The sequence below is a fragment of the Myotis yumanensis genome, unplaced genomic scaffold (genome assembly GCF_028538775.1).
Source record: "Myotis yumanensis isolate MYYU_CA2020_CCGP unplaced genomic scaffold, mMyoYum1.0.hap1 SCAF_12, whole genome shotgun sequence".
NCBI lineage: Eukaryota > Metazoa > Chordata > Mammalia > Chiroptera > Vespertilionidae > Myotis > Myotis yumanensis.
In genome coordinates this window covers 3906247-3931041 of record NW_027223763.1, presented here as the reverse complement: position 1 = coordinate 3931041, position 24795 = coordinate 3906247, and the positions used below count along the sequence as shown (strand labels likewise).

Here is a 24795-nt window from a genome sequence, read left to right as displayed (position 1 = left end):
CCCATCTGTAGCTCACCGACCAGTGCTGGGGTGAGGGCCTCCCAGGGGCAGCATCCCTGAGGAGCACTCACCCTCCTGGGACTGAGGGGAGGTTTTTGCAAAAGTCTTTCTGTTCGCCCTTTAACTTCGTTTTTCACTTCCTCTCAGCACCTTTCCTCCACGGAGCTCAGGGTGCTTCCCAAACATTGCTGCTAAAGTGAACGGAAACCCGCACAGCACCCCTGTGAGGTGGGTGGCCTGGGGTCATGGTCACCTGGCCACTGCTGGGGGTACCGTTTTGCTTGCCTGGGGTGGAGGGGTGAGTGACAAAGAGACAGACAGCGGGATTACAGGGGGTGGACCCCGGTGCGGAGGGGGTGTGTGACCTGCACTAGAAAAGGTGACTCTCTTTGTCCTCTGCAGTGGTCCTCCGGCCTTCCTGACCCAGGGCTGGGGCAGCACCTACCAGGCATGGCAGCAGCCCGCACAGCAAGTCCCAAGTAAGTTTCTCCGGAGGAGGTGGGCCTGGGCAGCCCCCGCCCCCGTGGAAGGCTCGAGGGGGGTAGGCCTGAAATGCTCTCCTTCCAACTCTGCCCACAGGCCCAGGATGCCCCTCCTGGGGGTGGCAGGGAGCCTCCTGGGGCCTCAGGAGCTGTCGGCAGAGGAGGCTTCTGTGCCGATGGCGCTGGCCTCCAGCCGGGCAGGGGCAGAGGGGGCTGGCCCACCTTCTCAGACCTTTCTTTCCCATCCACCCTGTCCTCAGAGCTCTGGGTCAGAAAGCCTGTGGCCACGGGCGTGGTTTACCGAGCCCCTCGGTTCCTCCTGCCTGCGCTCTGCCTCTCGCTCTGCGCTCTCCTAAGCAGCCCCTGCTTGCTGGGTGCCCTTCCCTCTCCTCTCCCTTGGCCGCAAGGTGACCATCTCCCTCTTTCCAGCGCCGCCTCAGAGGCTCTCTCTGTCTCCTGGGCGTTGGGGAAAGCACACATGAGAGCTCTGCTTGGTGGCATCTGGGAGGAAGCTGATTGTAAGAGAGGAGCTCTGTGGGGGTCAGACCGGCCCCCTCTTGGTTAGGAGTTATTCTTACGTTTTATGGCTGGGGGAGCCCATCTTGCATAGCCTGCAAAACAGAACACAAACCGGACCTTGGGTCTTTCTGACCCTTTCCAGACTGTCTGGAAGGCAGTCTTCGGTGTATCTGCGCGTGTCCCCCCTGCACACCTGGCTGCAGGACCAGGCATCACAGCTTTATTCACGGGGACCGAGCCGGGGCCTGGTGTGCCACCCTCCCCTGGAGCAGAGTGCTGCCTGACAGTGCCGCCCCAGACCCTAGTCGTGGTCACAGTTAGATGACACCACGGGGTCTGGAGGCCCGTGCTGTGCAGCCTCGGGCACATTCCCCCTTCTCTGAGCTCCAGTCTCGTGGTCTGAATTGAAGGGTTTGGATTTGATTTCTAAAGTAACGGCAAGCTCTGAAATTGCACAGTGGTATTTTTTCCTCTTCTGCAGTGTTTTCTTATGAAACATATTAAATATATAGAAGGTTTTAAAGAACTTCAACATGAACACCTAACACTACCTAGACCCGTGGTCGGCAAACCGCGGCTCGCAAGCCACATGCGGCTCTTTGGCCCCTTGAGTGTGGATCTTCCACAAAATACCATGGACGGGCGCGTACATACAGTGCGATTGAAACTTCGTGGCCCATGCGCAGAAGTCGGTATTTTGTGGAAGAGCCACACTCACGGGGCCAAAGAGCCGCATGTGGCTCGCGAGCCGCGGTTTGCCGACCACTGACCTAGCCCCTACCATTCCTGTTGCACTGGACTCACTTCACCCTGGTGCTGGTCTGTTGTGTTTCCTCCTGTTCTGACCGTTGGAGGGCGACCCCAAGATGTGAGGTGACCTGCGGTGGCCTCACATTTGTCCCATTGTCTGTCCAGGGCAGGACGGGAAAATGTCTTTACCCTGAAGCCCAAGGGAACATGTCTTTCTGCCCAGGGGACATCAGCCACGGGCTGTGGTTCTGCAGAGGCCCGTCTGCTGCTTGCCCGCGCCCAGGCAGGCCCGAGGAGTTGGGAGGAGCATCGGGATGAGGAAGACGACAGGGCCGATGCCTGGTTTCTTCCTCTGTTCAGCAGCCTGCATCTTTTTCTTTTCTTTTTTTAAAATTTATTTTTATTGATGTCAGAGAGGAAGGGAGAGAGGGAGAGAGATAGAAACATCAATGATGAGAATCATTGACCGGCTGCCTTCTGCTCACACCCCCACTGGGGATTGAGCCCAGAACCTGGGCATGTGCCCTGACTGGGAATTGAACCGTGACCTCCTGTTCACAGGTTGACGCTCAACCACTGAGTCACGCCGGCCGGGCACCAGCCTGTATCTTGTGTTGAGTTTTGTTGCTTTACTCGGAGGGTTTAGGAATTGAGAATTGGTTTTAGTCAGTGAAATCTGTTTGAAAGAAAAACCCTGCTTGTCCACATTCCTCACACCCAGCCTTCCCCCAACCAGGTCCTACTCCTAGTGTCCTGGTCTGAGTTTCTTCCTGCCCTGGTGGGAGAGGAGGGTTCTCCTCTCTTACCCGCCCCCCTCTTTTCTGTCCCCCGCCCACACCCAGGCCCCAGGCCCCTTTGTCTTCAGTGAGTTCACGAGCAGGAGGGTGCTGTGAGCTGGCTGCTGGCAGGCCCTCTGTGCTGCTGCAGACTCTTCTCCCTGCAGACAGTGAGAGGCCGTAGGTAGACACACAGCCAGCCTGGCCTCGGCACAGAGATCCCGATTAACTGAGCCACCGGGCCAGGGCTTGCTGAGTTCATTGTATGCTCTTTATGCACCTGGGCAGGCAGAGTCCACTCTACCCCTAGCCCGTCTTTACTGCCCCTGCTGCATAGAGAAGGCACCGGCTTGTGTACGGAGGAGGAGGGCGGAAGCGAGCCCACACATCCTCTGTCCTGCTCCTGCCCCAAAGGCAAAAGGCTGGCCTGTGTCGGATGCATGTTGTGGCCACAGCCCCTTGCTTTGTGGACCTCATCTTTGTCATCACCTTGAGCTCAGTGTCCGGGCAGTTTCCCGAGTGTTTGCTCTACGGCTCTGCTTGTGCAGAGGCGCAGCCGGCAGTCTTGGAGCAGAAGGCTCAGCTCAGGCAGAGAGTGTGCTCGACGCCATTTGGACTCTGTGTCCCACTAAAGCCCCTCCAGGAAGCAGCTTAGACGACAGTCATTCTGGCCCTCGGGCTCGGCTCACCCACAGCACCCGTCTGAAGGGGGTGGAGTGTTCCCGGTGGTCGCCCTGGAGGGGCATCAGTCTGCCCACGCCCAGCCTCACGGGGATCTTAGTTGCACACACACCTGGGGCCTGAGCACAGGCCCTCTTGGGTGTTGACATATCTCCTCCTCAGCCATCTGCTGCCACCTTCTTCCCAGGCCACAGGGCCTGGAGCGGCTGTAGAGCGGTGTGTGGCCAGGGGCGAGCGAGCCAGTGCAGAGCAGGGCCTGGAGTCGCCAGGCTGGGGGCCTGACTGCTTTTGTGTTCTTCGCACAGGCCAGCAGAGCCAGCCGCAGAGCAGCCAGCCCGACTACAGCAAGGCCTGGGAAGACTATTACAAAAAACAGAGTGAGTGCAATGGCCGTCCTAACAACCAGGTCCCCAGCCAGAGCCCCTCGCCTGCAGCCTTCACTGCGCATGGTTCCTGGCCCCGCCTGGCCCTGCGTCTCAGGGAGGAGACGTGGTGTAGCCATTTGCTTTCCCCTCCGCCCCCACTTTCCTCCCCCCTTCTAAACCCCAAAGGGCGTGGCACCTCCACTGGGGGACCCGGGACCGCTGTCCTGGTCCCTTTTAGAGCTGCGTGGCCAGGACGCAGACCAGCCATCTCTTGTTCCCTGGCTGTCTTGCTGTCGCCTGGCTCTTTCTGGCTCTGTCAGGGCAGGTGAAGAGGAGAGCATGGTGGGACTCGGGGAAGGGAGCCTACAGTTGGAGTGGGTGGTGAGATGTTTGATTTTCTTAAGACACTAAACCAGTCTTTTTTTTTTTTTTTTTTTAATATATTTCTTTATTGATTTCAGAGAGGAAGGGAGAGGGGAGAGAGAGAGAAACATCAATGATGAGAGGGAATCACCGATGGGCTGCCTCCTGCACGTCCCCTACTGGGGATCGAGCCTGCAACCCAGGCATGTGTCCCTGGCGGAATCAAACCTGGGACCCTTCAGTCCACAGGCTGACACTCTATCCACTGAGCCAAGCCTGCCAGGGCTAAACCAGTCTTTTTAAAAAGAGGAGGGAAAAAACTAACAACAGCAACTAAAAACCCCAGCGAATAATTTCAAACGAGTTCTCAGTCCTCCGTGGGTCTCCCACAGCTGCCGAGCAGGTGGCCGGGCGCTGGGGGAGGGCTGTGTCGTGTGGCTTGCATCTGAAGGGTGTTATTGGCTGCTTGGAAGAGCTCAGGTCAAAGGCCATCAAAGAAACAGTCACCTGGTGTTGGAGTCATCACTGGGCCAGGGAGGCCATCATCACCTGAGGTCCAGGTGCCCGTCTCCCCCACACCTCCCAAATCCAGGCTCCCAGACACAGGGGCCGGGATACCTTGGGCAGTTGCACGCACACACTCAAGCCAGGCACCCCTCCTTCCTCTCCCTCTCCCTGGGCGCCTACGAGTCAGGTGACCTACGCAGAGAATGTGATTCTGAAGAGACAGAGGGGAAAGTCTCGCAGGGATGGAGCAGGAGCGGCAGTGAAAAGCTAACCGTGTTTTTTGCAGCCAGCACTCAGGCCCTGCCTCACCGACATCAGTGGGCACCAGTTGCGGATGCCCAGGTCTTCAGGAAGCGCCTCCAAGCGTCCTTCACGTCCCCTAGCACGTCCCCGCCTGATGAGCTGTTTCCCTCTGTCCCTCAGGTCATGCTGCCAGCGCCGCTCCTCAGGCCAGCTCCCCGCCGGACTACACCATGGCCTGGGCGGAGTATTACAGACAACAGGTTGCTTTCTACGGCCAGACGTTAGGGCAAGCTCAGGCCCACAGCCAGGTGTGTAGCCAGTGCCAGCACTGCTGGGACCTCCCTCCAGCCCTTTCTCCCAGGCGTCTGTGCCTGCTCCTGGGGCAAGAACACCGGCTCCAGGAGGGGGGTGCGGGGGGGGGGGCAGCACAGGCCCAGTGCTGCTCAGCATTGCCGCCATCTGCTCAGAGCCCAGCGGCCCGCCCAGCCCCTTCTTGCCCCAGAGAGAGTAAGTGTGGGCCAAGTGGGAGAGGAATGGGTTGGGCAGTCCCTCCAAGACAGTACCTGATCCTCCCTCAGATCCAGGCCCCAGACCACAGCGCTGAGTGGCCTCAGTTTCCCCAACTGTGAATGAGAGCACCAGGCTCGAATGATTCTGGGCAAGCTTGGCACTGCAAGTAGGGCCTGGAGCTCACGCCCACTGCTGTTCTTGGGGGTGCTGGGGCCAGGCTGTTGCCCTTGCCTCCGTGGGCAGTGAGGGGGCGGGGGCAGGGCCAGTCCACACCCTCAGAAGGCTGGGCAGGGCAGAGTGCCAGCTCTTCGTCCTGCACAGAAACCTGGAGGGCTCTGTCCAGTCAGAGGCCAAAAACGGATTTCTTACTAACAGAGGGAAGAGGGCCAAGAGCTCCCTCCCGCAGGGCGTGTTTCAGGTGGCCTGATGCCGCTCGGATCCCCATGGACGGCATGGCAGTTACCAGAAGCCCGGGCCTAATGTTGACTGGCCATCTCACTACCAAATTGGCCCTTTTGTGCCTGGCACAGTGGGAACAGGTGTCCAGGCTGGTGGGTGACCCAGAAGTATCACGAGCTCTCCCCTTCCCAGTGTCCCCCACAGAAAGAGATGCCCGGGACCTCCTTCAAGGGAGGTTCTGTCTGGGCCAGAGACCCTGGCGGGGAGGCGGGGAGGTGCTGAGACACTGGCTGCTTCCTGTGTGTCAGCGGCTGCGATGGAGCTGAGGAGAGAGTGACCTGCCACCTCCCACCAGCAAGCCCTTGAGCGCTGGCCACAGGCTGACTTCTCTCCCTTCCTTCCACAGGAGCAGTAGGACAGTGACCTGTGACCCCCTCCCCGAAATCATTGTGAGCGAAAGCCTATTTGTAACAGAGGTTTTTAGATTTTCAAACCTTTTGATGAAGAACCTTTGTTCTGTGAAACACTATATTTAGATTAACAGAATTTTTCTAAAAATCGGGAAATTAGTTACTAAAGATTGTTGATTATTCTTGTTTAGTTACTTTTATTTCAAATGTGGAAGCTCTGGGATTTTTTTTGGAGCAATATCTGCAAATCCAGGCACCAGAATGTGCCTCATAGCAGTGACATTTCAACTGGTGTGTTCTTGTTCGTTTTGTTTTGTATTGTTTTGTTTCGTGTCTTTTTATTTACAGTTGTTTCTGTTGCAACAAAGTGGCTTGGAAGTCTTAGGAGATGTGTAACAAATTATTTTTTAAAAATTTTAAACAGTATTTAAATGTGTAAATTCATTAAATGTTTTACTTCTAATTTCTTGTATCTTGGCTGTCTGGTTTTGCATTTTTTAAAAAACTGAACTATTCTGTATTGTAATTATGTGAATTCTGAATTGAGACAGAGAATTGTACTGCTGTCCAAAGGGATCGGGAAGGGCATTTGTAGGGTTTGTATAATTTCTAGAGTTCTAAAGGGTAATATAAAAATGTTTTCATGTGTCTAGCATACGTTTTTTTTCATGTCTCATTACCAGTTGCAATTGTGTATCTAAGACCTCCAAGCTTGTTTTAAAAACAAAACGAAAAACCTTTCTCTATTCTCTCAGAAATATAAATGCTATTATTTTTAATATTAAGAGGAAGTTGATATAACTTTTAACAAACACTGTGGAACATTAAACCGCATAAAAATGTAGTAACTATTTTTTAATTCTGAGGCATTTTTTGCTTTTTTCTTTTAAATATTTTTTAATATTTGTCAAATTAACTAGATGAATAAATAAATCTAGTATTAACCACCATATGAATTAAATGATTTTGATTTAATAAAAGGGATATTATGATTTCCAGTGTTTACTGTAGTGTGTCTTGTACAGATAACATGTATTTTTAAAGGAAAGAAAAACGGAATTAAAGCTATTTTTTCTTGCATTTTTAATTGACCTGGGGGACATTCCGTTTGAAATGTACTGAAGTTAACCTTTCGGTTTTTTCTCCTTACTTTCTTCATAATGCTTGAAATGTCTAACTATTAAAAATAAATATTTGGAGAATGTTATGCATGTTTTTAAAAAGAAAAGTGTTCTTTTTATTTGACTGACAATACATTTTACACTCTATGTAATAAAATTTCCACAAGACATCTTGTGGGTGAAATATTTTGAGTCTGTTTGCCTTCCATTCGCTTGTCCCACCCTCCGCCCTCCGCCCGCTGAAATCAAAGCCAGAGTTCATAGCCGATCCCCTTGCTCTGCGTCAGCCCCACCTGGTGCACAACCTAGATTCCCAGCCACTTCCTTCGTTAAGCTCCTTCTAATGATTTTGTAGAATTTGACAGTTTGCCTTGAGAGCGTGGGTCACCGTCAGCCCCTCCCTCTTTCTTACCTGTCACATCTAAGCATCTCTTGCCATGGGTGCAACACAGAAATCAATCACGGCTCCTCCCAGAGGCGCTGTCATTGGGCGGCAGCTGGAAGATTCATTTAAGGGCCTCTGGGGGGGGGGGGGGGGGGGAAGAGGCGTGGTCAGCTCTGCCGCTGGGTAAGCACACTTTCCAGTAACTGAGTCAGCACCTCGCCCTTCACCCCTCAGTACCGCACCCCTCACCCTTCAGCATGCTCCCCCAGCACCCCTCAGCGTGCTCCCCCAGCACCCCTTAGTACCGCACCCCTCACCCCTCAGCATGCTCCCCCAGCACCCTTCACCCCTCAGCACGCTCCCCCAGCACCCCTCAGCATGCTCCCCCAGCACCCCTCAGCACGCTCCCCCAGCACCCCTCAGCATGCTCCCCCAGCACCCTTTACCCCTCAGCACGCTCCCCCAGCACCCCTCAGCATGCTCCCCCAGCACCCTTTACCCCTCAGCATACTCCCCCAGCACCCTTTACCCCTCAGCATGCTCCCCCAGCACCCTTTACCCCTCAGCATGCTCCCCCAGCACCCTGAGAAACGGGCTGCTCGCTTGGGCAGCTCATGCACTAAAACTGGAACGAGAAATATGGAGATTAGCATGGCCCCTGCGCAAAGGGTGTCGTGCAGACGCATGAAGTGTTTCCTATTTAAAAAGTAAATAAATTAGGCCCTGACCAGTTTGGCTCTGTGGATAGAGTGTCGGCCTACGGACTGAAGGGTCCCGGGTTTTATTCCAGTCAAGGGCATGTACCGTGGTTGCGGGCACATCCCCAGTAGGGAGTGTGCAGGAGGCAGCTCATTGATGTTTCTCTCTCATCGATGTTTCAAATTCTCTATCCCTCTCCCTCTCTGTAAAAAATCAATAAAATATATTCTTTTTAAAAAATAAAATAAAAAGTAAATAAATTAGGACCAAACTGGTCTTGGCCTGGTGGGTTGGCTGCTGCCTTCCACGGTGGCCAGGTACCTGCTTTGGCTGCAGCTGCCTGTGACCCGCTCAGCCTCTGGCTGTGTCCTGGGTGGCATTTGCTCTCAGCCCCGGCCTGCTGCGGGCCACGGTGCTGGGAGAGCTGGGAAGGTGCTCATTCTGTTTTTTCAATAAGGAAACAAAAAGGGGGTGTCCTTACCCACGGTTTAAATTCTGGAGGGGCCTGCGGTTTCAGGACACATTGTGACAATGCGGGCCTTGGACTAGGATATTGAGGGATAAAGATCGGCCTTCAGCTCTTGTTTCCCTCCTTCCTTCCCTGTTGATGGAAGCAACTGGCTTTGGACCCAGCTCCCTGCTTTAATATTTGAACACGCCTGCCTCTGCCGCTGGCCGCATGCGTGCGTCATCCCTTCATTTAGATGCGCTCGTGTGGGTCCTCCTTATGGCTCATACTCGTGTGTGTTTCCAATTCTGGTTCTTTTTCTTTTCTCGACCCCAAGCTCTAAGAGGAGGGGGAAAAGCATCTGTGGCTCCTTTAGGCCCAAAAGGGGTGTGGAGAGCAGCCCATCTGCAGCCATTCTGAGGCCTGTGAGAGCCGGAAAACAAAAAGGAGATAGGGCGTCTTTAACTACACCTCTAGAGAATCGAGTTTGACGTTGAGAAATTGAATAGTAAAAGCCACTTGAGAAGAAGGAGGGGGTTGAGCCAGAGGAGGGCATAAACGCTGATGATGGGGGTGGGAATTAGGGAGAGGGCATTACAGAGAAGACTTCCTTCTAATTCATCTTCCAAGCTCTGTGCCAAAACAGCATTTGGCATGGTTCTCAGGGAGCGATTGTGTGATAATGAACCCTAAGGTGTCCCTTAATTGAAGACTGAGCATTGCGGTTTGTGCCAAGAGTCATAAATGGTGCAGGCTTGCGGGAGGATGCATTTTCTTAAATGTATCGGTAAGTACAGATTAGCGCTTGTCCCTAGTGAAATGCCCATACTATAAATTATGGAGATCTCTCTCTCTCTCTCTCTCTGATGCAACCTTTTATTGAGGGGGAAGGCGGGGTGTAATACAGCAGGAGGCAGGGGGGGAAAGTTTGCAAGCGTATGAAATTTGGCCTCTCATTAACATGGCGCCCACGGAAGATGGTTTTCATCAGCAGTCTGGTGTCCTGGAAGGCTAAAGTGCTTGAAATGTACCAAGTTCAGCGATTGTGTTCCATTAGGAAAGCTGCATGGTCATCACGGAAAGGACAGTCTGTGTGTTTGGGAGGCAGGGGGCGGGGCAGGTGCCCAGTCTGTCTTCCGAGTTCTTGCCCCACCTCCCACACTCCACCGCACATGCACACTCGGTCGCTGCCAGCTGCCCAAGTTCACTAGTCCAGGGCCCAGCTGTGCTGTTTCAAACCCACTTCAGAGCTTGGGCCAGGGGCAGGGAGTTTTCTAGCCAATGTGCCTCCATCAGTAGCCCTGGCCTATCACGAGATAGGAGGCACTTGTCCCTCTCCAACGGTGACCATCCGTGATGTCCTACAGCCCCATGGTAGGGCTGGCTGGAGCACAGATGGCACATTGCAGGGCCCGGTCCAAGAGGGCATGGGGACACCATGGACTCCGCTTCCAGCTGGCTCCAGCGTGCAGCTTCCTGAGCCCCACTTCTGGCCCACGAGGGCCCAGCTGGGGTTTTGTAAGAGGGGCTAATGCAAATGGTCCTGATAGACTCTTAGAGATTAATGGCCAGAAAGTGACACTCAATTCCGCAGAGAGTGCTGGCCCCGGGTCTGCATCTCGTGTGGGGTGGAAAGGGAAGTGAAAAGGAACCACTGAAACAATGGGAATCCTTGCGGGCCTTTGTGAGGGAGCATCTACCAGGGGAGTTCTGGCCCTTTCCAGGCATCTCCTTTGAAGGGGGGTGAGGGACGGGGGCTCTCCACACCTTGGGAGGCAGACGGGACTATTCACCTCCTCTTACAAATGAGGGTTCAGAGTTAGAAGCTAAGTGGGTGGGGGCCAGTTTTGTGCCAAGTTCTGTGCTGCACTTTGGGGCTTCCATCGAGAGCAGAAGGAGGTTGACAGGAAGTGAAGTAGTTGACAGGACGAAGAAACGGCTCTAAAAAGTCAATGCTACGTGCTCTTGACTTAGACCAGCAGTTCTCAACCTGTGGGTCTCGACCCCTTTGGCGGGCGAACGACCCTTTCACAGGGGTCGCCTAAGACCATCCTGCATATCAGATATTTACATGACGATTCATAACAGTAACAACATTACAGCTATGAAGTAGCAACGAAAATAATCCTATGGTTGGGTCACAACATGAGGAACTGTATTTAAAGGGCCAGAAGGTTGAGAACCACTGACTTAGACTAACGTGAGGAGGGCGGCCAACTTGGAACTTCAGTTCAACTCTCTTATGTTCCTCCAGTTTTTCTTTTTCTTTTTTCCCCTCCAGCTTTTAAATAGAAATCTTGAGTTATGCCAACACCTAAGGCCAAGCCCACTTCAGTACACCTTAGTAATGCACACATATTTCTGAGTGCCCGCTGCTTAAATACGCCTATCACACACTACAACGGCTGAAGCATCAGCTTACACATTTCGAATGAGTAAGCAAACAATGGAAATGTGAACAATGTGGCGAAGGGTCCTCAATGGTAACAAACAGCGAGTAACCACGGTAAACAGTATCTCATCTGGTGAGATGGCGCACCAAGAAAGTACCCCCCCAGGTCTCGGTTTGATGGTTTGATGGACGGGGCACTTCTAGCTAACCTGTCTTCTTAAAGGGCCTGCACACAACACATCTCTTGCAGGCTCCCCCGTGCCTGGCGCATTCACTTTAAGTCTTTTCTTTGCTAATACCCATTTTCTTCCGACGTTTTCATCTGTGGGGAACCATTAGCTGCGAAGGCAGTGACTAACCTTTAACAAAGCTTTCGACTCCCTTCGCTTCCACCACGTGGCCCCCAGGACCGGAAATCCGGCTGCCCCGAGTCACGTGTTCTGCTGCCGTATTGGCTCTGGTGGCAGCTGCGAGCCTGGGAGGGTGTGCTGGGGCAGCACAGCTTCTCTGGGCAGAGTTTTCCTCCTGGGAGAGGGGCCCACAGGCTGTGAGGGCAGGGGGAGGGGATGGAGGGGCTGTGAGGGCAGGTAGAGGAGGTGGAGGGGCTGTGAGGGCAGGGGGAGGAGATGGAGGGGCAGGTAGAGGAGGTGGAGGGGCTGTGAGGGAAGGGGGAGGAGATGGAGGGGCTGTGAGGGCAGGGGGAGGAGATGGAGGGGCTGTGATGGCAGGGGGAGGGGATGGGGGGCTGTGAGGGCAGGGGGAGGAGATGGAGGGGCTGTGAGGGCAGGGGGAGGAGATGGAGGGGCTGTGAGGGCAGGGGGAGGAGATGGAGGGGCTGTGAGGGCAGGGGGAGGGGATGGGGGGCTGTGAGGGCAGGGGGAGGAGATGGAGGGGCTGTGAGGGTAGGGGGAGGAGATGGAGGGGCTGTGAGGGCAGGTGGAGGAGGTGGAGGGGCTGTGAGGGCAGGGGGAGGAGGTGGAGGGGCTGTGAGGGCAGGGGGAGGAGGTGGAGGGGCTGTGAGGGCAGGTAGAGGAGGTGGAGGGGCTGTGAGGGCAGGGGGAGGAGGTGGAGGGGCAGGGGGAGGGGATGGAGGGGCTGTGAGGGCAGGGGGAGGGGATGAAGGGGCTGTGAGGGCAGGGGGAGGAGATGGAGGGGCTGTGAGGGCAGGGGGAGGGGATGGAGGGGCTGTGAGGGCAGGGGGAGGAGATGGAGGGGCTATGAGGGCAGGGGGAGGGGATGGAGGCCTCCTGGAGGGCAGACGGGCTGCAAGCGGAATGCGAGAGGTTGTCCCCTGCAGGTGAAGACTTCACGGGGCCTCCGCCAGGCATTACCTCCCGCACGTGCAAATCCGCCTACACCCCGAAACCAATACTCACCGCACCTTTGCGGACATTCAAAGCACATTTGAGTTGCCTGATGCGCGTGTTCCTCCGGCGAGCGAGACAACCCTCCCTGCCTTCTGGTTTCCGCGCTCACGCTGTACACAGGTGACCTCGTCCTCCAGAGCCTCGCTTTCGCTTTCAGCGTTTTTACACTTTCTGTTGCTGACTTTGCTGTTGAAAATGGCCCCAGCACAGCGCTGTCGCTGTCCCTAAGCGCAAGAAGGCTGTGACAGGCCTGAGGCGGAGATGCACGTGTTAGCTAAGCTCTGTTCTGCCAGCAGTCGTCAGCCCTTGCCGTGAATTCAGTGTCAATGAATGGACAACACGCATTCAACAGGGTGTAAGTACAAGCGCAGGTAAGCAATGCCATTGCTCTGTACCCATTGGTTGATGAAAATGTTGCGCCCACAGCTGGAAGGAGCGATGATGGTCCAGTATTTGCTGATTCAGGTCCACAGGGACTTGGTGGAACACAGCTACCACCGACAGCACGAGCCGACCATGTTTTGCTTTCCTCTGGGGGCCCACGACTCTTGAGACCCATTTTAGCTTTGAAGAGGTTCTTGCCAGCATCATGCCAGGACTCTGTAGCCAGGGCTCAGGCCTCAGTCTGCCCACTTTTCCTGTGCAAGGGACACCCAGCTTGGTTATGGAGGGACCCAGCAGGGCCAGCCCACCTGGGCAGCAGAGTGGGAGGAGCAAACGTTCGGACACGCAGGCTTGGGGTTGAGTCCTGTCTTCACCCCTCAACAGCTATGTGACCTGAGGCAAGTTATTGACGCTCTGAGCCTCCATTTGCTTATCTGCAGGATGGGCATAATAACTACCTCCCTGATCAGAGGTCTGAGGTAGGATTCAGTGACCTGCCTATAACGTACTTGATGCCTGGCTCATCGGGAGCACTTAGAAAATGGCAGCTGATGGTAATAATTGAGTTCAGGGCTTCTGGCTGCTTTTGGGGGCTTGTCCTGCTCCACCGTGAGCACAAGGACAGACTGCGTGACCTGCAAAAAATGTCGGCCTCACCACTGACCCTCTCGCTTCTCCTGGGCTCTTCTGGTCCCCCCAGGACACACTGGCCCCAGGTCCAGCTCGTTTGTCCCCTGAGGTCAAGGCAGCGAGGCCATTAGTAAAGAGCAGCCCAGCCCCCGAGGGGCAGGTGAGGCAGCTATGGGAGAAGCCAATATGCACACAGATGTGTGGGGAACGACTTTGGCCAGCCATGGGGTGGGGGAAGGCTGCTCAGTTCTAGCCACATGATAACATTGAAGGAAATCCTATTTCCAGCACATTGCAAAGGAGTCTGTGATCCTGTGGGTCTCTCCTTCTTACATCAGATTCTCTCATCTCCGCTTCCCTTCCCTGAGTCGGGTCCCCGCCATCACTCACTGCGGCCACTCAGGCCTTCCATTCGTGGGGTGCTCTCAGCTGCAGCTCTGTGTTTAAGAAAAGGGTGACGACAAAGATTGGGTGGTGACGGGACTGGGATAATGCTTTTGTTTTTCAGATTGAACAAAAACTGGTTTTATTTGAACTGCTTACCTGGTTAACACTTGAAAATAAAAAATAATTCCAAAGACTCAGAGAGAATCATTATAAAGTTGAATTGTGAGTGCGGAAACCAGTGGTCAGTGGTTCTCAACCTTCTGGCCCTTTAAATACAGTTCCTCATGTTGTGACCCAACCATAACATTATTTTCTTTGCTACTTCATAACTGTAATGTTGCTACTGTTATGAATCGCCATGTAAATATCTGATATGCAGGATGTATTTTCATTGTTACAAATTGAACATAAAGAAAGCATAGTGATTAATCACAAAAACAATATGTAATTATATATGTGCTTTCCGATGGTCTTAGGCGACCCCTGTGAAAGGGTCGTTCGACCCCCAAAGGGGGCGCGACCCACAGGTTGAGAACCGCTGCCCTCGGTCATCTGGGGGCACGTGTGGGAAGGTTCTTCCCCAACCCTCCCTTCCCTTGAGTCAAGGGGAGAGAACAGTCACCTGGGGGTCCAGAGGCCTGGCTTTTGTTCCCTATTCGGACGGCTAACCTCCTCTGTGACTTGACGGGTCCCATCTCTTCCTGTCAGTTCCCCTCCTTGAGAACTGGCCACAGCAGTGGTTTCCAAATTGTGTTAGGCTGGGGTCCAGCGTTCCACAGCTGTTTGACTCAAATGCCAATAAAAAACAGTAAATGTTTTTAAAACCTTTAAATTTTTTTAAAAAAATACTGTGCACTCAAGGTTTCTATATGCTCCCTTAAAAAAAAATTTTTTTTATTGATTTCAAAGAGGAAGGGAGAGGGAGAGATAGAAACATCAATGATGACAATCATTGATAGGCTGTCTCCTGCACACCCACCCCTGGGGATTGAGCCCACAACCTGGGCATGTGCCCTGACCAGGAATCGAACTGTGACCTCCCAAGTTCATAGGTCAACACTCAACCACTGAGCCACACTGGTGGGGCTATATGCAACTTTCCATTTTTTCAATCTGCTTGTCTATCTTTACAACACTACCTTCATTACGGTACCTTTATAGTAAGTCTTCCAGCTCTGTTGTTCTTCAAGATTACCTCTTCTCAGCCCTTTGCATTTCCATATAAATTTTAGAATCTGTTTATCAGTTTCCTACTCCTCACAAAAATGTTTTCAATCTGGGATTTTATTAGGATTACATGGAATCTATTGGTCAATTTGGTAAGAATTGACAACCCAACACAAGTCTTCTAATCCATGAACATGGTATAGCCCTTCTTTTGTTTAGTTCTTTGATTTCTTTCTATAATTTTAGTAATTTTCAGTATAGAGGTTGCACAGCTTTCTTTCCATTTGTTCTTGGGTTTCTGATATTATTGAAAATGGTATATTTTAAATTTTATTTTTTTGTTACTGATTGTAGAAATACAATTTATTTTTATATAGTGAGCTGATTCTAATGGCCTTACTTAAATTCCTTTTTAGTTGTAATAGCTTATAGATTCATATAGATTTCCAATATTAAGAATCATATCATTTATGAATAATGATGATATCATTTTCCCTTCCTAATCCTGACGCCATCTGTTTCTGTTTATTGCACTGGCCTAGACTACCAGTACACTGTTGACTGAGAGTAGTGAGAGTGGGCATCCTGGTCTTATCAGAGGGAACACTCTCAATAATTCACCATTAATTATGTTTGTTCTACATTTGTTGTACATACCTAGGGTCAGATGAGGGAGTTCCCTTCTGCTTCTAGTTTGCCACAGTTTTATCATAAATGGGTGTTGCAGTTGTCGAGTGCTTTTTCTGCATCTACAGAGATCATCACACGATGTAGCTCCTTTTTTATTTTAATAATAGCGGTTACATTTTGGCCTCCCAAATGTTAAATCAGCCTGGCATTCCTAGAATAAGCCTCATTTGGTCATAAAGTATTACCTGTCCTTTTCATATAGCATTGGATTAGTTCACTAATATTTTTGTTTAGAATTTTTGCATGTATATTCATGGGAGCCGTTGGTCTGTAATCTGTACCGAACTCTAACCCATTGAAGACCTGCGACATGTCAGCTTGTGTTACTAGCTTCACTCACTTCTGTGCATGTATGTTGTCACCGTTCACATTCCCGATGAGGGATGTTCTAACTCGACTGGTATTTGAATTCAGGCCTGCATGCAGGCATCTGCTCCAGCCAGATCGCACCCAGAAGTTCATTACTCTGTCCATTACTGCATTCCGTGCTTCGTTAGATGCTGTTGTGCAGTCGAACCCACAACTCATGTTGCTGGAGCACCAGCCATAGTCAAGGCACTGTGCTCAGGGCCGGGGGGATGGGCCACAGCCACTTCTCCAGGAGGGGAGCTTGCCTTCCAGAACAGGGGCTTGCTCAGGGAGGGGGTGGTTACTTAACAATTCAACATTGTAATGATTCTCTCTGAGTCTTTGGAATTATTTTTTATTTTCAAGTGTTAACCAGGTAAGCAGTTCAAATACTGTGGTCATTTACAACTGCTGCTTTGTCTGAACTGGGATCGTACACATACTGTGCAGCTGATTTAGGAATAACCTGGCTGCTGAGGCTCATGGGAAACTGTCATTGCCAAACCCCTCGTTTTGAATCTGTCATCAGCCTCACTGCTGCTATTGATTGGCTGACTCTCTAGCAAGTAGACCTTGTCAACATGAACTTTTAAATCCATTGCGATTCAAATGCTCTCCTCCCAGGAGCATGCCTGTGCTTCCCCCATCTCCCCACTTCCTCTCTTCTTACCTCCCCTCCTCCTCTTCCCCCAACCCTCCCCCCCCAAAAAATGAAGGGTAAATGCCACCTGTATCTGTTTCCTTTTATTTTCTGCAGTTTGAATATGTTATGCCTGGATGTGGTACTTTTTGTGTGTTTTTTACTGTTTTTTTCTTTTCCTGGGCTTTTAACATTTATTATTCTTTTTTAAAAAAATATATTTGTATTGATTTCAGAGAGAACAGGAGAGAGAGATAGAAACATTAGTGATGAGAGAGAAGCATTGATTGGCTGCCTTCTGCACACCCCCCACAGGGGACCGAGCCCGCAACCCGGGCATGTGCCCTGACTGGGAATTGAACCATGACCTCCTGGTTCATAGGTCGCACTCAACCACTGAGCCATGTCAGTTGGGCAAAATTTATTATTCCTTATCCTGCTTGGTGTTCTCTGAGATTCCTGGATGTGTGGTTTGCTGCCTGTCATTATTACGTTTATTTAAAAATATTTTTATTGATTTCAGAAAGGAAGGAAGAGAGAGAGAAACATCAGTGATGAGAGAGAATCATTGATTGGCTTTCTCCTGCACTCCCCACACCAGGGATCAAGCCCCCAAACCAGGCATGTGCCCTTGACCGGAATCGAACCTGGGACCCTTCAGTCCGCAGGCTGACGCTCTAGCCACTGAGCCGAACTGGCCAGGGCTCATTACTTTTTGAAAGTTCTTGGCCATTAGTACTTCGAATATTTCTCCTGCTCGGTCTCGTTTTCTTCTCCTTCTGGTAATCCAGTCCCATGTGGGTCACACCTGGACACTGGCCACAGTTACGGGCTACCTCTTGTTTCTTTCACTCTCTTCTCTTCGCACTTCAGTTTGGGACATTTCCACGGACATATCCTCAGGCTCACTGGTTCTTCTCTCAGCTGTGTCCGGTCTATTGATCAGCCCGGCAAAGGCACTTCTCAGTTCTGTTACAGTGTTTTTTGTTTCTAACGTTTCCCTGCATTTTTTCTTCGAGTTTCCATCTCTCTGATTACGTTACCCATCTGTTCTTGCATGTTGCCCGCTTTTTCGATTAGAGCCCTTAACATATTAATCATAGTTGCTTTAAATTCCCTGTCTGATAATTCCAGCACTGACGTCACATCTGAGTCTAGTTCTGATTACTGCTTTGTCTCTTTAGAGGTTTTTTTGTTTGTGGGTTTGGTTTTTTGTTTGTTTTTTTACCTCTTAGCATTCCTTGCCCTTTTAGTTGAAATGGGAACGTGCTGCATCAGGATCTGCGGTAAATAGACATTTAGTGTGATGATGTATGCTAATCTGCCCAGCAATTAGGCTGTGTGTGAAGTTTGCTACAAGTGCCAGAGATTTCAAATTCTCTTTGGTTCCCCCTCTTGACTTTGGGCTTCGCTGAGCACTCCTCAGACCGAGTCTGAGTCCTGCAGCTCTTTCAGCTCTGGTCCATGTTAGCCCGCTGGCCCGGCTGCTGAGGTGGCGAGGTGGGGTAGATGGACAGCACAGTGGGCCAGTGGCTCTTTGCACCCACACACAAGAGCTGTGGGGAACAAGAGGACCTCCCGACCAGCTGCAGAGCAAGGATGTGAGGCTTTTCTCCTTGAAATTCCACAGAGAAGAAGCCTGTGACTCTGGCTAACATCTTCGGTGTGGCCTGGGTATGGTAGCCATGCCGGCTTGCTTGGGGAACAGCAGCGTCCCAAAGACAGAGACCTGATGGCTCCTTGGCGTCTCCTCGGTGCTCAGACAAGGCTGGCTCGCTGCAAGCTCTCGGTAGATGCCGCCTGAACTAATTCACCTTGAACTGCTGTTCCCAGGGACCAGAAGCTGCCAGGGCTGGGCTGAGGTTTCAGGGCACGACTTGCCTTTGCTCCGTGCCCCCACACTCCAGGTCCAGTCTGGCACATTGTGGGTTTACAATCAATATTTGCATAATTAAAATAAATGCACGATGATCTGAGAGTCTGGAGTGTCCAGAAGGCTCCAGAATAAATGCAACTTGTGACTTATTGGACATTTGGAGCAGCAAATGTCCCCTTCATTCTATTCTAACTACAGCTCATGTAAGTGGTCTCCCAGTGAGTCTGTCTTCCCTGATTGCTCAAAGTCTGCCTCTGCACAGAGGAGGGGAGGGGTAGGCACAGGTAATGGTGGGAGGGGTAAACGAGTCTAAAATTAAGTCTTTATTCCGCCCAGTTTAACACATTGCCTGACACCTGTTCAGAATTGGGCTTGCACAGGGCACATGGATATGAAGATACAGTGTCCGAGGGTCTCCTCTCTGGCTGTAGAGAGCCAAGGAAGGGAGAGAGAGGAAGGTCACTGGCTTAGAGGGCTTTCCTTACTCTCCCTGGCCTCAGTTTCCTTTGCTGTAAAATGGGGTGAATGTTGGAACATATCTCGCAGACCTGCTATGAATTGTCATATGTACATGTGTGTGACCCAGTGCTCAGCGTGGGAGCAAAGAGGGGCTCTCAGAGAGTGCGAGCCATCACCCCTTTATCCTTGGTGCTGCTGGCAGCTTTGGAACCAGGACTGCAGTGATGATCAAGGTGCTATCGGAGAGGCATCTTGCAGTGTGGACAGCATACAGGCTGGAGGCAGGGAAGCCCAGGGAGCCTGAGGCCCTGGCTGGGACAAGTGGGAGGGAAGCAGGGCCTTGAATGGGCCAGCTGCCTGCAGTGGGTCCCTCTGGCTCTGCGTTCAGGTGTGAGAACATGACCCGCTTGCTCATGTGGGAACATTTGTGGCTGGGCCTTAGCATCTCTTCCCACACCTTGACTGGGCCCCAGGGTTTGGAGGTCTGGGCTGCCCTGGCCTGTTGGCTCTGCCCGGTTGGTAGGGGCTGGATCTCCCCAGATGCTACTTAGCTGGGACACAGAGGCTTCTTCGTGGCACCCAGAGGCCTTGTTGTCCTTCACAGCCTGTTCCTGCCATCCTGTCTCTATCCACTCCGTTGTTCACTCACTGGCTGGGCACCCACTGTGTGCAGGCCCCAGAGCTGGCCTTGGAGACCAGGAAGGCCAGGACAAGGTCTCTGCCCTCGAGAAGCTCCCAGTCCAACCACCAGGCTGCTGAGATGGGCCGGAAGGGACCTCAGAGTTCATGTCTGCACACCTCATGCCTAGTTCCTCCACAGCAAGCGAAAGCTGCCCTCCTGCCCGCCGGCACAGCCTCTGGGAGTTGGCAGGCGGTGCACGGGGCCTCCTCAGTCACAGGTCCTTTGTCCGCAGCAGCCCCAGCCAGGAGGCTGTACTGGACGGTGGTTACGGCCTTGCCCTGGAGTCAGGTCGCCGGGTTGAGTCTCAGCTCTGCTCGTTGCTCACTGCGTGTTACAGGGGGATGTCGATGAAGCTTGCCCTTTCTCCTTCCTTCCTCGGTGGTGATGGCAGGGCTGCAGCAGCCATTTTGTGATCATGAGAACAGAGGGCACCTCAGGCCTCTCATCTTTGAACTGCTGAGCCAAGGCCCACAGACACACACCTATCTCTGTAGTCTTTTATCTGAGAAAATAAACGTCTTGCTGTAGCCGGTTTGGCTCAGTGGGTAGAGCTTCAGCCTGCGGACTGAAGGGTCCCAGGTTCGATTTTGGTCAAGGGCACATACCTAGGTTGCAGGCTCGATCCCCAGTAGGGGGCGTGCAGGATGCAGCCGATCAATGATTCTCTCTCATCATTGATGTTTCTATCTCTCTCTCCCTCTCCCTTCCTCTCTGAAATCAATAAAAATATATTTTAAAAAGAAAGAAAATAAGCCCCTCGTTACAGCAGCCATTGAGGTCACTTTTCTGTGGCTCAGTTTTCTCTTCTGAGAAATGGGAATAATTATAGCAGCTACCTCAGTGTGTTGGATGAGAAAATCCTTGTCAAGTACTTAAAAGTACTGGTATTTAGTGAGTGGCTAGAAAATGTTAATAATAATAATAATAGTTATTATTGTTGTTTTTTCCTTTCCAACCACTCTTTGTAAGACATGGACCACACTCTCTTTAGCATACTGGTCAGCTTCCTTAGCATATGGTTTTGCTTTTCAATATCCCTTTGTAAGCAATATTTGGTACCTACCTTCCTTCATACTTTCATATTTCACAAATTTCCAAGCATGGTCATGTGTTACTTTTTAAATGTAATGACCTGCTAATATTTTCCAAATTCCAAGTACATTCACTGTCCTATGAGTTTTTCATGCTTTATTGTTTCTTTTCCTTATGACATCCCTCCCAGTGGAGGTGCTATCATTATTCCCATTTTGCAGATAAAGAAACTGAGGCTCAGAGAAGGGAAGTGGGTGCCTTGGCTCCCAGCAGTACCTACTGGAGCCAGGATTGGACTCATTTTTTTTAAAATGATCATTATTATTATTCATTTTATTTTTAAATCCTTACCCGAGAATATTTTTCCATTGATTTTTAGGGAGAGTGGAAGAGAGAGGAAGAGACAGAGAGAAACATCGATGTGAGAGAAACACATCAATTGGTTGCCTCCTGCATGAGCCCCGACCAGGACCCAGGCCAGGGAGGAACCTGCAACCCAGGTATGTGCCCTTGACTGGAATCGAACCCGGGACCCTTTGGTCTGCAGGCCAACCCTCTGTCCACTGAGCAAAACTGGCTAGGGAAGGATCGGACTGCCCTGGGCCCCGGGGGTGTCTCCTGAAGGGATCAGGGGACCTTTACATGTGGGGCCAAGTGCTCTTTGGAGAGGAGGCAGCGATAGGAATGACAGCCACGGGTGTCCCTTCAGAGCGAGCGTACTCACCGGACACATCAGGCTTCATGCGACAGGCAAGGCAAGAACCCTCAGAGAGGCTGGCACCCCCTCTAGCCCCACCAGGACGCACGCCTGCACTTCTGGAAGCTGGCCTGAGAGGGCAAGGCCTGGTCTGGTGCCCCCAGGGCCTTGTACAGGGCCTGACACACAGTAGGTGCTCAGTAAGTATTTGTTGAACAGAGGAATAGTCCGAGCCTCCAGGACTCCCTGAGAAGCGGTGATGGTGTGGATGGAGCAGGGGGTGAGTCCAGAACTAGGCTGTCACTCCCTGTGCAACCTCCTCGCCGCTCTGGGTACAGGGGCAGGTGGACAGATGGGCAGGAACAGGGCTGGCGGCAGGAAGGCCGGGCAGTGGAGATGGCGGAGGAGACCAGGTGAGTGTGGGGTGGGAAGGGCCTCTGGAGAAGGAAGGGGGCTGAGTGATCGGGCTTTCTTCTGGCTGCTCGGAGACTCACAGGAAGGGTGGAGGCCAGAGGCCCAAAGAAAAGGGGGCAGGGAGGGGCGCCGCCCATCACTCCCCTACCCCCCCCCCCAAACTCCTTCTCTCTTCATCCTCCTGCATGCTTTCTCCCCACTCCTTCTCCCCCCTCCCCCATCCCAATCTCTGTGCCTGAAGCGCCTCGTTCCTCCCTCTCCCTCCCTGCATCCTGGCCAACTCTAACTTCAAAAGCCTCCTCGGGTCTCTAGGAACCCCTGTCTCTCATTGCTGCGCGCGCGCGCGCGCGCACACACACACACGCACACACACGTGCTTGTGCCTGCACCTCAGACCATGGCTTTCATCTGGACCCTCCCCCGCGGCCTCTCTCTGCCTCAGTCTCCCTCTCCCCGCCCCCTCTGCCTCCGGAAGCCGCGTCTCTCCTGGCTGCTGAGCCTCCCCGAGCGGCTCTCCCTCTGTCCCGCCGCATTGATCTGCCGGGACGTTGGCGCTGGCATCCCGGAGCCTGGGGGCCGGTGCGCGGGCGACGGGGTGGGGAGATTCCGGGAGGCCCGGCTCCCAGGGAGACTCGCGTGCCCGTCACCTGCCCGACACGGAGCCGGCTCCGCGCCCAGGAACCCGACGTGGCGCCCCAGGGCGTGCCTTTGTCTTGGGGCGCCGGAGGCTGCTGATGGCGGGGGAGGGGGGGGCGCTGTCCCTGGTCACCGTGCCGCCGCCTCTCCCTCTGCGCTGCAGGCCGCGCCCATTGAAGCCGTTGTGGCTGCCCGCACCAACCGCACCGGCGCAGCCGTCGAGCCTTTGTGGGCGCCCTGACGCCCAGAACCGGCCTGCGAGGACGGGGGCAGGGAGAGCACACGGGACCCGGGCGGGAAGAAACTTCCCTGGGCCAGGCTGGGAACGGGACCGGAGAGACCGAGCCCCGGGCGGCGAGGGAAACGGGAGCAGGGAGCTGGGGGGCGCGAGACAGCCCGCGCGGGGCGGCCGGCGAGGAGGGCCCCCGGGAAGGAGGGTGAGAAGCAGGAACCAGGAGAGACGCCACAGTGGAGAGCTCGACGGTGCGGCCAGCGCGCCGAGGAGGAAGGAGAGGGGAGACTGGGCCCCGCGGGCGAGGAGAGGAGGGGGCGCCCCGGGAGAGGGGAGGACCGGGAAGGGGCTGGGGAGCCCCAAACAGCCGGACGACGGGACGCAAGGACGGCGCAGGGCCCCGCTCCCGCCGCAAGGCTGGGGCGCAGCGGTGGGGACCAGGGTCGGGGGTCGGGGCGCGGTGCATCCACATTCTTCGCCTTTTCCCCCTCGGGCTCATTCCGGCCGATCGATGCCCGCGCGGGAGCCGCCCCCACCGCTAATATCTTTTTAATGAGTTCGCGGGGCTTAGAGCGAGCGCGATCTGCCCTCCAGGGTGGATTTTCCCCGGCAGATGTTTCGGGAGGAGGCGGCGAGCGGGCCGGTGCGGGGGGGGGGACAAATCTCTCCCTCCGAGGGCGAGGGCAGAAGCCTCTTCTAAAGTTCAAAAGAAAGACGGGCTTTCATTCGGCCCCCAAAAATGTGTTTCCCTGCGGACAATGGGCTCCTTTCTGCGCCTCGCAGGGCCGGCGGGGCGGAGGAGCGGGGACCTGTGCGCTTCGGCCCCGCCTGACCGACGCGCACCCCCTCCGCCAGGGTGCCCTCCAGACACCCCACTGCAGCGCGACCCAGACCTGGGCGCACAGGCGGGAACGGAAGTGCCCTGCGGGTCTGGCCGCGGAGCCTGGGAGCCCCTCGCTCTGTGCGCCAGGCCTCTGGGGTGCGGCCCCTCAGCCGAAGGGGCGCGCACCGCTGCCTGGAGGGGAGGCAGGACGGCACTCGGGCTTAGGCGCGGCCCTGGTTCTCTCCGCGCTCCTCCCTGCGCGGGGCAACAGGTAGAAATCAGCCGGCCCCGGTGGCCGCGGGACCCCGAGTTCCTCTCAACCTGCCGGGGCCGGCACACCGCGCCCGGTGCTGCCCTGCGCCCCAGCCCCGTGCCCCCTAATCCGTAGGCCCGTCAGCCTGCCTCAGCCTCCCTCCACTCCCGTGGGCTCGGCGAGAAGGGAGAGACAGGCCATGAGGATGACCTCCGAAGAGCCGCGGCCGATTGATTCGTTCTGCCGGGAGCCCGGGCCGCGTGAATGGGGGCCCGGGCGGCGGCTGCGGGGATAAAGATGTTCTCTCTGTAAGGGGGTGGGGGCGCGGGGCGGGAAGCGGGGCCATTCACTCCTGGCCCGGCCCCTCGGGAAACGGCACCGAAGAAAGGGGGCCGGAGCCTATTCAAGCCCTACGAGCTGCCCACAAAGGACCGATATACTGGGGGCCTCTCTATTAACGCCCATGAATATTAAAGAGATCGCGGAGCAGCGGCCCGCGGGGGCGCGGGGGGCGGGGCGGGCCTGCGAGCTCTGGCCCGGCCCGGGCTAGCGGAGGGGGCTTTCGTGCCCGCACACTGGCCTCCGTGGAAAACGGCAGGGTTCGTCCGCGGAGAACCCCCTGAAGGTGCAGTGTTCGCCCTCGCAGTCTCAGCCAGGGGAGGTGAAAACGCAAGCTTCTTGGCTCCCCAGTTTCAAGGGGCCCTGAGACTGGGGCGCTCCCTATAGGACTCCCTCCTGGAGCCGGCCCAGGTGGGTCTGCGGCCAGACCAGAAGCACAGAATGTGAGCTCACAGTGGAGACCCGTGCGGCTAGCGGGCGGCGCACGAGCTGGATGGCTATTCTGGGCGCCTCATCCACCCAACCCCCAACACCGCTCCCTGGATTTGTGGGTCTCCGCAAAAGGAATAGGGCTCCCTGGCGGTCGGAGCCCTCGATCCTTTCACCTTCTGACCCCTAGGTGGGGTTAGGACCCAAATGTTGCCCGCCAGAGGACTTCCCTTAGCGGGGTGTGGTCTGGAATTGGCAAA

The 24795-nt window shown here is 54.0% G+C and overlaps 1 protein-coding gene and 1 non-coding gene across 3 annotated transcripts in view; both read left to right on the top strand.

Moving 5' to 3' along the window:
* FUBP3 (far upstream element binding protein 3) overlaps window positions 1–7287 on the top strand; it is a 54557-nt gene extending 47270 nt beyond the window's left edge. The window contains exons 15-19 of one of the 2 annotated variants that reach the window (XM_070430439.1): window positions 148–228; window positions 403–479; window positions 3514–3585; window positions 4867–4994; window positions 6002–7287. In XM_070430439.1, coding sequence (XP_070286540.1) covers window positions 148–228; window positions 403–479; window positions 3514–3585; window positions 4867–4994; window positions 6002–6010 — 367 coding nt within the window. In that variant the 3' untranslated portion in view covers window positions 6011–7287. The remainder of the gene's footprint in view (window positions 1–147; window positions 229–402; window positions 480–3513; window positions 3586–4866; window positions 4995–6001) is intronic. The other variant, XM_070430440.1, reaches the window with a different exon arrangement.
* Window positions 7288–8103: 816 nt separating this feature from the next.
* On the top strand, window positions 8104–8215 carry LOC139021305 (U6 spliceosomal RNA). Its single transcript, XR_011473429.1, has one exon. It is a non-coding gene; the product is annotated as a U6 spliceosomal RNA (small nuclear RNA).
* Window positions 8216–24795: the final 16580 nt, after the last annotated feature.